The sequence below is a fragment of the Xenopus tropicalis genome, chromosome 8 (genome assembly GCF_000004195.4).
Source record: "Xenopus tropicalis strain Nigerian chromosome 8, UCB_Xtro_10.0, whole genome shotgun sequence".
In the NCBI taxonomy this organism is placed as follows: domain Eukaryota; kingdom Metazoa; phylum Chordata; class Amphibia; order Anura; family Pipidae; genus Xenopus; species Xenopus tropicalis.
This window is the reverse complement of record NC_030684.2, coordinates 72466127-72481202: the sequence shown is the minus strand read 5'-3', so window position 1 is coordinate 72481202 and position 15076 is coordinate 72466127. Positions and strand designations below refer to the sequence as shown.

The following is a 15076-nucleotide window of genomic DNA, read 5'->3' as shown; positions in this document are numbered from 1 at the left end:
CTTGAGACTGGGGCGGAGGTTCACCTTCCAGCAGGACAATGACCCTAAACATAAAGCCAGGGCAACAATGGAATGGTTTAAAACAAAACATATCCATGTGTTAGAATGGCCCAGTCACAATCCAGATCTAAATCCAATCGAGAATCTGTGGCAAGATCTGAAAACTGCTGTTCCCAAACGCTGTCCATCTAATCTGACTGAGCTGGAGCTGTTTTGCAAAGAAGAATGGCCAAGGATTTCAGTCTGTAGATGTGCAAAGCTGGTAGAGACATACCCTAAAAGACTGGCAGCTGTAATTGCAGCAAAAGGTGTTTCTACAAAGTATTGACTCAGGGGGCTGAATAATTACGCACACCCCACTTTGCAGTTATTTATTTGTAAAAAATGTTTGGAACCATGTATGATTTTCGTTCCACTTCTCACGTGTACACCACTTTGTATTGGTCTTTCACGTGGAATTCCAATAAAACTGATTCATGTTTGTGGCTGTAATGTGACAAAATGTGGAAAAGTTCAAGGGGGCCGAATACTTTTGCAAGCCACTGTATATAGGTCATTGGGACATTCTGTGCATTAATCTACCAAGCAATGCCCTCCCCTTTAATGTAGTTGGCCAGCTCAAAGTATATTGCAGTATACTTACAATCCCTGTTTTGCTTAAAGGAGAAAGAAAGGCAAAGTCATTTGGGGGTGCCAAATTGTTAGGCACCCCCAATTGACTTGAATCCCTTGCCTTTTACCCCGGGCTGGTGCCCCCTGCCTAGTGCTATTGTGTTAGTCACAGTGAAACGCAGGCAGAAGGAGGAAGCGCATCGCTCCAGGTATCCCGGGCTGGTGCAGTTTTCTCCTAACAGGGGCACCAGCCCGGGGTACGAGGTAAGCGATTAAAGTCACTTGGGGGTGCTTAACATTTTAGCACCCCCAAGTGACTTAGCCTTTCCTTCTCCTTTAAAGAGATACTAACACCAGAAAATAAACCTTTTTTTTAAATCTATCATAATATTGTCTTTGCATGCTATTTAAAATTTAGCAATAAAAGTATTTTCCCAATATTTTTACTACCCTATCTGATCCCCCATGTTCCTCTATGAGGGGGCTGCCATATTTGTGCAGCAGGAGGCCGTTAGCATTAGAAGCTATAACTGACAGGCTGAGAAGGGACAGTCAGGCTGGCAAAACAGTCAGGTTTAGGAACTTCCAGTAACAATTACTTACAAAAGCAGCCCTATCGGTGAAAAATGATCAACATGACCTATAGGCAACTTTGTATGCAAATTGATATTTTGAAAAGTAGTTTGTGTCAGTATCACTGTAAAGCGTAGGGCATAGCTTGGTAGCTTAATGCACAGAATGCTTTAATGTCCTATACAGTATATATATATATATATTGGTAATGGGTGAGTGCAGATGACCTGTTGTTACTGTCTGGTAAATAAACTGAGGGTGGGTTTGGGTAGCGGGGTGGCATGTGTGGGTCCAGTTCTGGGTCAGCTGGTCCAGGTTGGACATAAGTCTGCCTGACCAGAATCACTCAACTGTATCGCTATTAAATGGATAAGTTCTTTTTCTTACTATGGGCCAGAGTCAGTTCAGTGAGAAAAAGGTTTATCATGTGAAAAATCATGGACAAGATTGAGATGTTTGAGATGAAATTCAATTCCGAAAAACTCGTCACGTGAAAACTCTAGTGAAGTCTATGGGAAAAAAACTGGAACTGAACTAGGAGGAAAGTTTTTTCTCCTCAAACTGAATCTTATTAAAAAGTTTTCACTTTATAAAACATGAAATAACTTTTTCTCATTAAATTGAATGTGGCCCAACATGTACTAGATTTTAACCTGTTTTTTGTTGACTTCAAAAGCTATTGGGGTGTGTTTACACAATAATGGAGCATGTTGCAGTATGCCTCTGGCGTTAATGTTACATGACCTTTACGCTAATGGCAAACGTTGTGTTTTCTCCTACATTGGAGAAAATGTGGATCTGTTCTTTACGTTTTAAGTTTGCATTTTCAAGCTTAAATCCACCCTGTGTGCACACAATGATGCATGCTTGCCATTAGCCTGAAGCAACAAATGTTTCCTTATTAAATAAAAAACACGCCAAAAAAGCAGATGCCAAAATGCATAAAAAATGTGAATACCTTGAATCATAAACTTTACATTTTTTAATAGTATGAATTGCTCCCCCAAAAAATAAAAAAATGAAATACCTTGAAGGAAAAAGATGCAAAAATGCCAAGGACAGCACCCATTGACTTCTACATAACCTCTCAAGCTTTTATATGGCATATTTTTTGACATGTTGTAAATGGTGTTCTGCATTTGAACTTGAAAGCTGCGGAAATCCCCATCTAGGGATTTCTGCAGGCAGCTTCCAGAGGGAGAGGAGATGAACAGTGAACTGACCTGCACACGAGCGCTAATTTATAAAAACAGCTCTGATTTTCTAACTGAAGTATACTGCAAATATGTTTCTTGTTTAGGTGCAGAAGCAGTAAGTGCCTTTCCATCCCCTTTAACATAATTATCTGCAAAAGTAAACTTGGCCTGCAGTATACTTTCAGTCATCCTTGGTCTCTTTTTTCTGAATGCTTTTTGGTTTAGTCTGCTTTTCCATGTTTTTATTATACTTTTTATACAATTTGCAAAGTTTTATCGGGCAATAAATTAAAAAAGTAAGCAATAAGAACATCCATAAAATATTCCACTTTTCTTATGCCCGCTGTGATGGAGTGAATTTATCTAAAACATTTTGTTTGTTTGTTTATCTTTAAATGTTAATTTTACTAGCCAGTAATTCATTAATTCAGTAACTCATTAATTAAGTATTTCAGTGTGTAAATAGCTATGTGTATAATCTGTGTATATGTATATGTGGTATATATGTGTTGAATGTGGAAACAGCATTAGTTTTGGGTAACAAACTGAGGCCTACTTTGTTTGGAACATGTGCCTCAGCTGTGCTGGAAGTATGTTTTAAATGGTGCTAAAACTACTGCTTATAGAAAGCTAGGTTTAACATAAGGGTGTATAAATGTTTGTGCATAAAACTACTTTGTTTCTATACAGAACATTGCAATTGCTTGTATAAAGTAAAGTTTTATAAAGCACTTACCTGGAGCTCTCAGAGAAGCCACTTCCTAAAGGGGTGGGCTGCCTCACTGAATGAATATTTATAGAGTAGATGCTGACCACCGGGGGCAGCATAGAGCAGTTTGGAGGCTATAAAAGCTGCAGACTGGTTTCTTTTGGGAGTCTGTGTTAAGCCTTTGTAAGAGGCAGTTATAGAGCTCCAGGAGTGTGCTTGCAGGGTTACTGATGACCCCCTGCTGGTAAAAGTTTGTATTGCACCATTGCAAAAACTTTTTTTTTTGCTGCATGTGATAAAAATAAAGCACCATATTTCCACTGAAGATCTGTCTGGCTACTGAACCTGCACATGCCCAGTGACATTATGGTGGCAGCAGTGGGATACTAAAGTGCCGCAAAAGGCAGTGCCAGGGTAACAGATGTGGAAAAAGAAAGCCTGGAGAGAATCCCCAAAAATTACCCAGAAGCAAAAACCAGGTGCAAAAGTGAATACAAGGTCACAAGCAGGAGTAAAACTGCTAGGGGAGTGGAAGAAACTTGCAAGGAAAGTCAGAATTTCCAAGCAGGAAGATGATCCTTCTTCCAGAGGCCCTTCACATGATTTCCCTGAGGAAAAGGAGGAAATAACAAGTGAAGCAGAACTTCTGACTGGTGCCACAGGGATAACTACTGCTGAGCCTACATTGAAACCAAAGGCACATATTGCAAAGGTTTTTACAACAGAACAGGAAGAGCAGCCTAATATGCCAGAGACTTCTGCATCTTCACCTCCTTCAGGTTTAGATGAACTTCTAAAATGGATGGTTCTAAAGCAAATAGAATCAGACCAAAAGCATAAGGTGGAGGAGCAAAGATGGCGGCAAGATGAAGCTAAAAGGCGAGAGGAGGAGCAAAGGAGATTTCAACAAGAGGTACGGGAGCACCATGAGGAAATGCTCAGGCTACAACAGATGCAGCACAAGCAGCTTGCAGAAATACTTCAAGCCTGGAAAGAGCAGAGTCCAAAACCTCAATAGACTACAAGTCTTAAAGATCTCCGTCTGACTAAATTGACTGCTGAGGATGATATTGAATCCTATATCACCATGTTTGAAAGAGTTGCCAAAACATGCCTTTGGCCCAAAGACCAATGGGTGGTACGCCTTGCTCCTTATTTAACTGGCAAAGCACAAAAAGCATACAGCAGTTTAAATGCCAGAGATGCTCAGGATTATGACTAAGATGCCATATTTCACCGGTATGAGCTAAATGTTGAAACCTTCAGACAAAGATTCAGAGCCTACAGGTACAGCAACTCTGATGGTCCTCGTGAGGCATATGCCCAGCTGCATGAACTGCTCTTAAAATGGATTTAGCCAGAAAGGAAAACTGGTGAGCAAATCCTTGAAATGATTGCACTGGAGCAATTTATTGAAATCCTACCTGATAAAGTAAAGTTATGGGTACAGGAGCATCGTCCTGAAACAAGTACAAAAGCCATTTCTCTAGCAGAGGACTTTTTGCTAGCCAGAAGGGAAGCTGAGCAAAGAATTACTGTGCGAAACAAACCCCTTCTTCAAAAAGAGCCGCAGCTCAGAGTAAATCCTCAAGACCGTGGAAATCCAAAATGCCACAACTGTGGGAGAGTTGGACATTGCGAGATTTTGCCGTAAAACACAAAGCAAATATAACCCTTCTAATGTTGTTGGAGACAATGGGGGTTTCCTAGTTGGAGCATGTGTAAATGGCCAGAAAATACAAGCCCTACTGGATAGTGGAAGTCCCCAGACACTTCTTAAAGCTGGACAACTAAGAAATCTTCATATTTTTGGAGAAACCACTATAACGTGTCCATGGAGACAAGAGAAAACATGCCTTGGCCAAAATGCAAGTTAAAATTGGAAAGACTGTCCACAGAGTGATTACAGGACTGGTTCCCAAGTTGCCTTATCCATTGATTATTGGGAGAGACTTTCCTAATTTTTTAAGTTTGTTGCGATGTCAGGAAACAGAGCGACCTGTGGTAGCAGTGACTACGCGGGCACAAGCAAAGAAGGCTGATGCCAGTGAAGAAACCTGGGAGAAACTTTTTCCTTTTTCTTCAGATTTGTTTAAAGGTCAAGGTAAGCCTGGTAAGACAAAAAGGGAAAAAAGACTTTTAAAGGCTCTATGGAAAACTGAACACAGTGAGCCCAAAAAAGACTTTCCTGCTACAGCCAATTGGGACATTGACATTGAAAAAGCTCAGAGAAAAGACAGCAGTCTGCTGCCATTATTTAAAAAGGTTGTAAGTAATTCTGAAATATCTGATGAACAGCCTTGCTATGTTTTACAAAATCATATCCTTATGAGGGTAAGACAAAACAAAAAATTGGGAGTAACACAAGAGAAAGTGATGGTTCCATAAATGTTTAGAGAGGAAATAATTCGTTTAGCACATGAAACGCCATGGTCTGGTAATATGGGTAGAGAGAAAACCCTGAATAGAATTTTATACAGATTTTTTTGGCCAGGTATTCATCAACAAGTTGCTGAATATTGCAGTTCTTGTCCTGTATGTCAGAAAACTGCACCTGTTAAGCAAAGTGACAAAGCTCCCCTGATCCCAATTCCAGCTGTGGGTAAAGCTTTTGACAGGGTAGCAATGGACATAGTAGGTCCTCTAGAAAAGAGTAGTAAGGGTAATCAGTATATACTTGTTGTTTGTGATGACGCAACTAGATACCCTGAGGCCATACCCATAAGAAACATTACAGCCAAAACTGTGGCAGATACTCTAATTAAAATATTCAGTTCTCTTGGTATTCCCAAGGAAATCTTAACTGACCAGGGAACAAATTTTACTTCAAGTCTTTTGAAGGAGCTGTATGTACTACTTGGAGTAAAAGCACTAAGAACTGCTCCTTATCATCCTCAAACAGATGGTTTAGTAGAGAGGATGAACCAGACTTTAAAGCGTATGCTTAAAAAATTTGTGGAGGATGACCCTAAACATTAGGATAGGTGGTTACCCTACCTTCTTTTTGCCTATAGAGAGGTCCCCAAGTCTCTTCTGGTTATTCACCTTTTGAATTACTTTATGGAAGGCAACCTAGGGGTATCCTTGATGTAATTTGTGAAAACTGGGTAAGTGATGAGCACAGTCCTCAGAGTGTCATTGATTACATTGATTGTATGAGACAGAAATTGTCCAAAATGTCAGAGATGGCACAGCAAAATTTAGCTGATGCTCAGGTTAATCAAAGTACCTGGTATAACAAACGTTGAAGGGAACAAACATTTAAACCAGGGGAAAAAGTCCTACTTTTACTTCCCAGTCAGCAGAACAAACTAATGGCTATGTGGCAGGGTCCCTTTCAGATATTGAGACAAGTGGGTCCAGTAGATTATGAAATACAGATTCCAGGTAGAAGGAACAAAAAGATATATCATGTAAATCTCCTTAGAAAGTGGAAGGAAAGGAAAGAAAATATTTCCTTGATGGTATTGCAGGAATGTTCACCTGATATGGCTGAGGAAGCATATCAGAGACTGGACAAAGAGAGCTCTGAAGCCTGTAAGATTAATTTATCTTCTGAGCTAAATCTAGATGAACAGAAAGAATTGTGCATGTTACTTGACAAATAGTGATATTTTTGTTACAACACCCGGAAGAACTAATCTTATTGAGCATGTCATTGACACGGGTGGTTCTATTCGTTTTTGTGTTGATTTTAGGAAAATAAATCTCATATCTAAATTTGACTCATACCCAATGCCACGCATTGATGAGTTAATTGACCAGCTGGGTGGAGCTAAATTTATCTCTACCATAGACCTGTCAAAAGGTTACTGGCAAATACCTTTAGATTCAGAGTCAAGAGAGAAAACAGATTTTTCAACAAGCCAGGGGCTCTATCAATTTGTAACCATGCCATTTGGTCTCCATGGGGCTCCTGCAACTTTTCAGCGTCTTATGGACCGCATCCTGAGAGGGCATGATGCCTACTGTGCAGCCTACTTAGATGATGTGGTGATATTCAGCTCAGATTGGCAAAGTCACCTTCAGCATCTAGATACTGTACTGTCTCTCATAAAGTCTGCTGGTCTTACAATCAACCCAAAAAAGTGTGCTCTAGTTTTTACAGAAACTAGATATTTGGGTTATATTCTGGGAAATGGATAGGTAAAGCCTGACACAACCAAAATTAGAGCCATTGCTGAAATTCTTCCACCAAAAACAAAGAAAGAGGTACGTTCTTTCTTAGGTTTGGTTAGCTATTATTGGAGGTTCCTGCCAAATTTCTCTGAAATTGCTGCTCCTTCAACTGATCTTACTAAAAAGAATTGCAAAGACCAGGTTATATGGAGTCCACAATGTGAAGAAGCTTTTCAGAAGCTTAAAAACATGCTCTGTACTGAACCAGTTCTCAAGAGTCCTAAGTTCGAGCAAAAGTTCATAGTACAAACTGATGCATTTGAGAATGGTTTAGGTGCTGTACTGAGCATGTTTTTAATTGACCCCAAATCTCACTTTCAGTGCCATAAAGGCTGCCATCCATGCACTGCTTTGATCAACCCTCTTGTGGTCAATATTATTTGGCAGACAGGAGACAGTAAAAGGGAGCATTATACCAAGGACCGTTCCACAGCCAGTCTGATACAGTGCAGCAGTGGGTAAAGAGGAATCCAAATCCCTCAGTTTATTTTCAGATTTGCAAAATCCTAGGCTGAGGTACCCAGCCATGAATTTTCACCTAATATAGTTGTAAATTATAGCAGTTACATTCTTCATTTTGAGTGTGATAATTGTCACAAACGTGATTTGGTACAGCAAGTTAAGCATTACGTTACAGCAAAATTAAAACAAATTAGGAGCCTACAAACAATATCTAAGTTTGTGGGAAGGATTTGATGAATCTTTACTCTACAGTATGTTCGTCTCTAATAATTGTGTATCAAATAGGCTTCTGTAAACAGGTGGGTCTTTAGGGCATGTTTGAAGATTTGGAGAGAAGTGGAAAGGAAAAACAAATGAGACCATAAGTAGGTTGTTGTGTGTTTTCTTTACATCTATAATATACAGGGTTGTGGATCTGTGCTTTAGCTTGTTTTGTGCCTGCAAGTGTCCTGCCTTGTGTGTTTTTGGAATGAGCAATGAGTTTATCTTTGTTTGTTTTCTAGGGGAATAATATATAAAACTGACCTGTTCCTTCCACATTTTCTGCCTTAGTGGGCCCTGGGCAATGATTCAATTGGTGGGCCCTATTAATCCTGCTGCATGCAGCACGGAAAAATTATTTTGACTGTGTCCAATTTCTGGTTGCACCCCTAGGCATCTTCACACAGTAGTGATGAACCAGGGACAGTTTATTAAATAGCTTCTTGCAGGGAGTCAGGTTACAGACTGGGGCACAGGTTACCGATTCAAGGATGATAGTTATACAATGCACAGTACTTCTGCACATTCTCTGTCTCTTGGCTTCTCCTTACAGTGCCCAAGTTTCCCCTGTAGGTTCTCTTCTAACCTACACCTACAACCTACACCTACACTTAACTCACTACCTGGTGTACAGTTGCTCCTAGGGCTCTTTCCCTCAATGCTCACTCCTTGTCAGGACAACAGGCTGTCCTTTCTCACAAGCCTCACTACCTTTCCCTCCTAAAGTGAACTCATGCCCCACTGCTAACTTCTAGCTAGCTCTGAAGGTACCAACCTCCCCAGTAGGTCTGGCCACTACTGCCTGGACGCTACCTCAGGATGTTTTCAGGCCAAAAGAGGGAGGGCCCTACCAAAGCACTCCCTTTTATGGTTTATTGCAAGGGGGCTTGCAGCCCCTTGCTAGTAGAGCCTGCACATTGCTTAAAGGAACAGTAACGCCAAAAAATAAAAGTATAAAAAAGTAATTACAATATAATGTACTGCTGCCCTGCACTGGTACAACTTGTGTGTTTGCTTCAGAATATCTACTATAGTTTATATAAACAATCCTGCTGTGTAGCCATTTAAAGAAGACATGGTACAGGTTACTTAGCAGATGACAGATAAAGTCCCATTATATTATACAGAGCTTATCTGTTATCTGCTATATAACAGTGCCCTTTCTCCTTCTTTCCAGCTTGAATGGCTTCCCCCATGGCTACACAGCAGCTTATTTATCTAAACAATAGTAGTGTTTCTGTAGCAAACACACCAGTGTTACAAGTGCAGGGCAACAATACATTATATTATAATTACTTTAAAACACTTTCATTTTTTGGTGTTACTGTTCCTTTAACTATTTACATAATTTAAAAAATCCTTTATTTTACCTCTTTACATGTATTATTACTGCAGAAAATGGATAAGGACAGTGTCGGACTGGCCCACCAGGATACCAGGAAAACTCCCGGTTGGCCCAGGGGTCAGTGGGCCCTCCTGCTCCTGACCATTTGGCCTACTTCATTCCTTATTTCTGAATGGGAATAAATAGGAGAAATAGTTGGAAGAATAGAGGCTAGCATGTAAATAAAAGAGACTAGGAGAATAAAGAGGTTGGGTGAGGAAAGGAGGAAAAATAGTTTGGAAAGCGGGCCTAGGTCTAAGGTTTTCTGGTGGGCCCCTGGGGTCCCAGTCCAACACTGGATAAGGAGCATATTAACCCCCAGATGTGCTATTATAATCCCTAAATAAAATGGATAACAGGCATATTAACCCTAGAAGTGCCAGTATAATTACTACTGAAAATGGATAATTAGCATATTAAACCCCTACGTCATGTGCCAGTTTAATTACTACAGAAAATAATTAATCAGCATATTAACCCCAGCTGTGCCAGTATAATCACTGTAGAAATGGCCAATGAGCACTCCATTAATCCCAGACAAACCAGTAAGATCACTGGCAAATGGACAATAAGCACACCATTAACTTCAGACATGCCAGTAAGATCACTAAAAAAAAATAAGCCAATAAGCACTCCATTAATTCCAGAGCAGTCACATTAATACTGCCTGGTTTAAACACCTGTGAAACAATCTAAGATGGCTGTGTGTTCCACGGTGAAATGCACAGTCATCTTGGATCTCTTTCCAAAAAGCATGGAGCACAGAGGTGGGTGAAGAGGGCAGCGGCAGCATCAGGGGTAGCACTAAGAGGAAGGGAGTGAAAAAAAATTAAGATATAGTGGCATAGTAGGCCTTCAAATCAGTGGCCATTGAGCAGATGCCCCATTTGCCCTGGTTCTAGGTGGGGGCATTATAAATGAATGTGGCAATGCATTTACTCAACCTAACTCTAATGTTCCACTGCCTCTGTATGTGTAAAGGGGGTCTGTTGTCCCCAGTAAATCGTTTTCCAAACAGAGGGTGCTGACATGTCGCAAATAGTTATGCAGTTTTTGTCACTTCTGCTAAAACTGCCATGACTTGCCTAGAAACTTACTTATTTACATAGAGTCATTATGTAACTTTGGTATCAAGCAATAACAAGGCAGAGAGTGTGGCAGAGGCAGGCAGGTGGGAAGGGGTTTAACATAGGGCAAATTCCACTGACCCTCAATGAACTGACTGACTTGTTAGCAAATTAATTTAAGGTAATATTTACTTATTATAGCGTAACAAAAACTGTTTATATTGGGATCTATTTACCTCCTATTTATCCCCTATATCAGTGCTGTCCAACTTCTGTGGTACCGAGGGTTGGAATTTTTCTGGTGGAGGCTACACTGTACAAGTAGGAGGCAGCAGTAGTGGGGTTGGGTGCTGTGCATGTCAGACCCCTCTGTGGTTTATTTTGCAGGGGGCCTGGTGCCCTCTTGTTCCGACACTGAGCACACACAAGATGGCTGAAAATGTTAGTACTGCGCGCTTGTGTTCATAGGGGGCGCCATATAAATGCTTATGAAGGAAACCTATACCCCCAGAATGAATACTTAACCAACAGCAGTAAATACACACAAAGTTAACAATTAATAATAATAATAATAAGTAGCACATACTAAATTCATTGTTAGTAAAAAAAAAAAAATCATACCATCAGTGCAGTATTCCTAACTCTTTACCTGCATAACCAAGTTCCTAATTGCTCTCAAGTGGGAATTGTATCCCTGTCTAGGCACACAACCCTGCTCTAGTAGTTGCTTGATATACTGTTTGTTGAAAGGAGAACTTTTATGAATTTTAATCCACATTATTCTCTGATTTTAATTAATGCTTTATTAACTTTTTATGAGTTTAACTTTTGATAGCTATTGGTAATTTTTTTTACTATTGGTTTTTTTAGGGCTATGTATATAATTTTTTTTAACTTTGTGCATGTATATATTGCATATATACAGTGAGTTGGATGGCCAACTCATTTTTAGCTTATGTAATTTATTAAACATTGATGGATTTAAAGGTAAAGAGACTAGTTTGTTTTTAGTAGATTCATTAAATTAATACTGGGTAATTTTAGTACCAGTAGGCGTCCTGGTAGTTCTCTAAACCAAAGGATTTGAATCATTAATAAATTGTATGTAAACTGTTTTTCACTGTGTCCCTAAATTTCTGGTAACATTACCCAAGACTCAGCGCGGGATTTCTAATGGGGGCACCCCGAGGCTGCTCCCATTCTTCGTCCCCCACCCCGCTTCTGTGCATGCGCGAACACTTGAAACCCCCGCCACCGAGCGCGCATGCACATTCCCGAACAGTAAAAGTCCCATATGGAACAGTGGGGAGAGGTCCCCATTGCTCTGTATGAGAGCAAAGTTTAAAAATTGCGCTGCGGCGGAGCGGCATGCTGCCCCTAAGTTTGTGCCGCCCTAGGCCCGGGCCTTTGTGGCCTCGCCAGAAATCTGGGCCTGCCAAGACTCATCCAGATTGCAAGGAAAAAATAAGAGAGTCAGGGACTAATTGCTAAATTAATCAGGTTGTAAGGAAAAGGAAAGCCTTTCTTGGTTTCAAACTGAACAACACAGCATTTACAGTAAATAATGTAACAGAGCTGATGTGTTTATGTTACTGAAATTGTGTATTTGTGGATACCAGTAGCTTAGTTCATGCAAAAAGTGTGCAAAAAGACCAGATGTAGCAAGCCCAGAGTGGCTTCTGACAAAATGGGGAGAGTCATGGTCATACCTTGAGCATCACATGGGTCAGGTACAACAGCAGGGCATAGAAGGTGTTTGCAATAAGCTCTGCTTATGACTGGTATGAAGTACAGAGCCTTATACCAGTATTGTGGTGCAGCCTATATATGACATTTTTTGCCTGCTCCTAGTTGGGCAGTGCAGTGAGTCACTGCAGTCAGTTCCAAAGCTGGCATACACATACTGATATATTAGTGTGGCATACACATACTGATATATTAGTGTGGCATACACGTACTGATATAATAGTGTGACTTACACATGCTGATATAATAGTGACAGGATGTGGGCTCCAAGTTATCGTCCCAATAATTTTTATAACATGGCGATAGTCAAACAGGTAATCTGTGCATGTATTGTGTATCTGATGATATCCTTGTGTGACCTACAATGTATTTAAGGGACATCAAGTTTGATTTTTGTCAAACAATTATTAATGGTCAGAACATCCTCTGATTTGTTATTTTTAGGACTTTACAATTTCAATCTGAATGTTAGTTTTAGTTCGTTGCTTTTAAACATACAATCGATATCTGGATGTTCTTTGGATGGAGACTAAAATCTGAACGTGTATGGCCACCTCAAGTGTTAGAAATAATAAAAATTACATAGTGGGTAATGTAATAATTGGTCTTAAATTTGTCTAGTAACTTATAGCTGCCATTCAGTAGGCAGCATTTACTGGCCGGCTGTTTGAAATCAAACATCTGCTGGTATAGGTTATTGTGGGCAAAATTTATACTTTGTAATCATTGCTTTATGTCAAATACCTTCTATCCAATCTCCTAATACCTTTGCACATACTGTATATAACAATTCAGGTTACTGGCCCATTAATTAGTAAGTCTAGTTAAATTCTCATTAAACTGTATAAGGTCAGATATGCTCTACTAATGTATTTGTGTATTTCAGTTGCCAAATTATTATTATAAGTAAATCTATTTTTTGTTATTTTTTCAGATCTAATGAGTTAATCTGCCAGGAGAAGACATGCTGTTAACATCAAGAGCTGGGCTGCTTTTTGTGCTTTATGTAACACTGTCAATCAACTCACTGATATAATCAAGGAATTATGCTCTGCTTTTGAGATCTGCTAATACTCAACCCTGTACCATGCTGGACTTTCTTCATAACATGTATAGGGCCCAAAGACTATATAAAACCACACATAGGAAATTAAAATGTTAATGGCTATGGCACATGGGGTTTATTCTGCAACATTAGTTTTAAACTGACGGAGTAGAGGCCTGATCGTGGGCATTCACCATGTCTTTTAGTTTAATAGAATCTACTTGTCACTAGCAGGTGCGGGACCTTATGTCCAAAACCCACCTTTAATCCAGTCTCTACCTGATCTAAATGACTGACCATGTAGCTATGAGCAGGTGCTTCTCTGCCATCTGTAAAGACACAAAAGCACAGATTTAGTCTTTTGTGCCACAGGCCTAAATACTTTCTCTCATGTTCTGGACTTCTTGACTTTTCTGCTAGTAAATCAGACTGAAAATATGTATTTTTTGTGTGTATGCAGTTGTTTTTTATATAGCATGATTATGTGGTACAAATATTACTTCTTAATTCCAGATTAAAGTTGATATTTCATAAAACTTAATTTGAACTGAGAGCAGCATGTCTGTTATTTTCAAATGTTTTACTTTTTCTTCTCTACTGGACCCCCTTTCTTTACCTTTCTTCATTTCCACTGCTTCTGATGTTTTTTACCCCACTTTTTTACCAACATTCTTGTGCAATCCCATCTAATATCTTATCTTCCTATACTTCCTCATTTATCCAATTCTCATTTGTCATTTTGACTTAATTGTTCTGAACAATTTTCATTCAAATAATAACAATAATATTAAAGCTTAACTTTAAAAAAACTGCTACACTCTTTGGTTATCACTCCACTGTACAAGATTTCATTCTTGCCTTGTATTTGCAAACACACCACTAATTAGTTTATTTTAGATATTTACGCTATTTACACCAGGCAGAAAGATGTGTGGCAGAGCAGCATGGGCAAGTATACATGAGCTCACATAGGGGCGATTCACTAAAGGTCTATAACGCTTATCGCATGGTTTTCTGCGTTAAAAAGCATGCGATAAATAAGTACCAATTCATCAAAGTCATTTTGCATGTGTTAACACTCATATCACATGCGCAAAATACCATATTGAGGTAATTAATGCATTGAGGTAATTATCGCATAAAAATAATATTAATTACTGTGAAACTTAACGCCTCCCAGGAGTAGGCGTTGCTAAACAAAATTGCAGCTGGTGATTGTCTGTGGTGACAAGATGGAGTTTGCAGTCGGATTTTTTTGCCCTAGAGTTATGCATCCTCCAGTTTTCAGGGAAATGGTAATTTTCAGAACAGTAGTTTTCAGAAAGTAATGGTTACGTGCGCTAATAATTTGCGCAAAATACAGCACGCGGCGGAAAATACCACTTGAAAATCAGTCATCACGAGATAAATAACGCCAAGAACATCGCTTCTTAATTCAGTGTCCTTTTAGTGAATCGAGCATTAAGTCACAAAAAATAAGAAGTGATAAAATTTTTACCGCATGCTATAAATAGCACTCATTTTATCGACCTTTAGTGAATCGGCCCCATAGTCTTTTTACATAATCAGAATAACTCATCTATGGAATTCAAAAAGTTTTGAAAAACTTGAGTTGAAAAAATCTTATTTTAGACTTTTGCTCAAATATTTCTTGCTTTACATCTAGTTATTTCAGAGGAAGGTACAATAACTATATATTAAGGGTAGCAATGGAGGCAGCCTTTCCAAGCACTGAACTTTAGCTGCTGACCTTTCATCCCTTAATATACAGTACTCCTGTGGATATATTCCTGTGGAGAGGAAGTGAGGTAGAAGATCATTAGCTTTCTGTGGACCTGCCAG

The 15076-nt window shown here is 39.4% G+C and overlaps 1 protein-coding gene across 2 annotated transcripts in view; it reads left to right on the top strand.

Moving 5' to 3' along the window:
• The window catches only part of LOC100145508 (hypothetical protein), an 82367-nt gene extending 68324 nt beyond the window's left edge, over positions 1-14043 (top strand). Inside the window, exon 7 of one of the 2 annotated variants that reach the window (NM_001126952.1) lies at positions 13124-14043. Coding sequence is in view for 1 of the 2 variants with exons in the window: in XM_031890214.1 (XP_031746074.1) it covers positions 13124-13137 (14 nt within the window). In the remaining variant the exon portion in view is untranslated. The remainder of the gene's footprint in view (positions 1-13123) is intronic. The other variant, XM_031890214.1, reaches the window with a different exon arrangement.
• The last annotated feature ends 1033 nt before the right edge of the window (positions 14044-15076 follow it).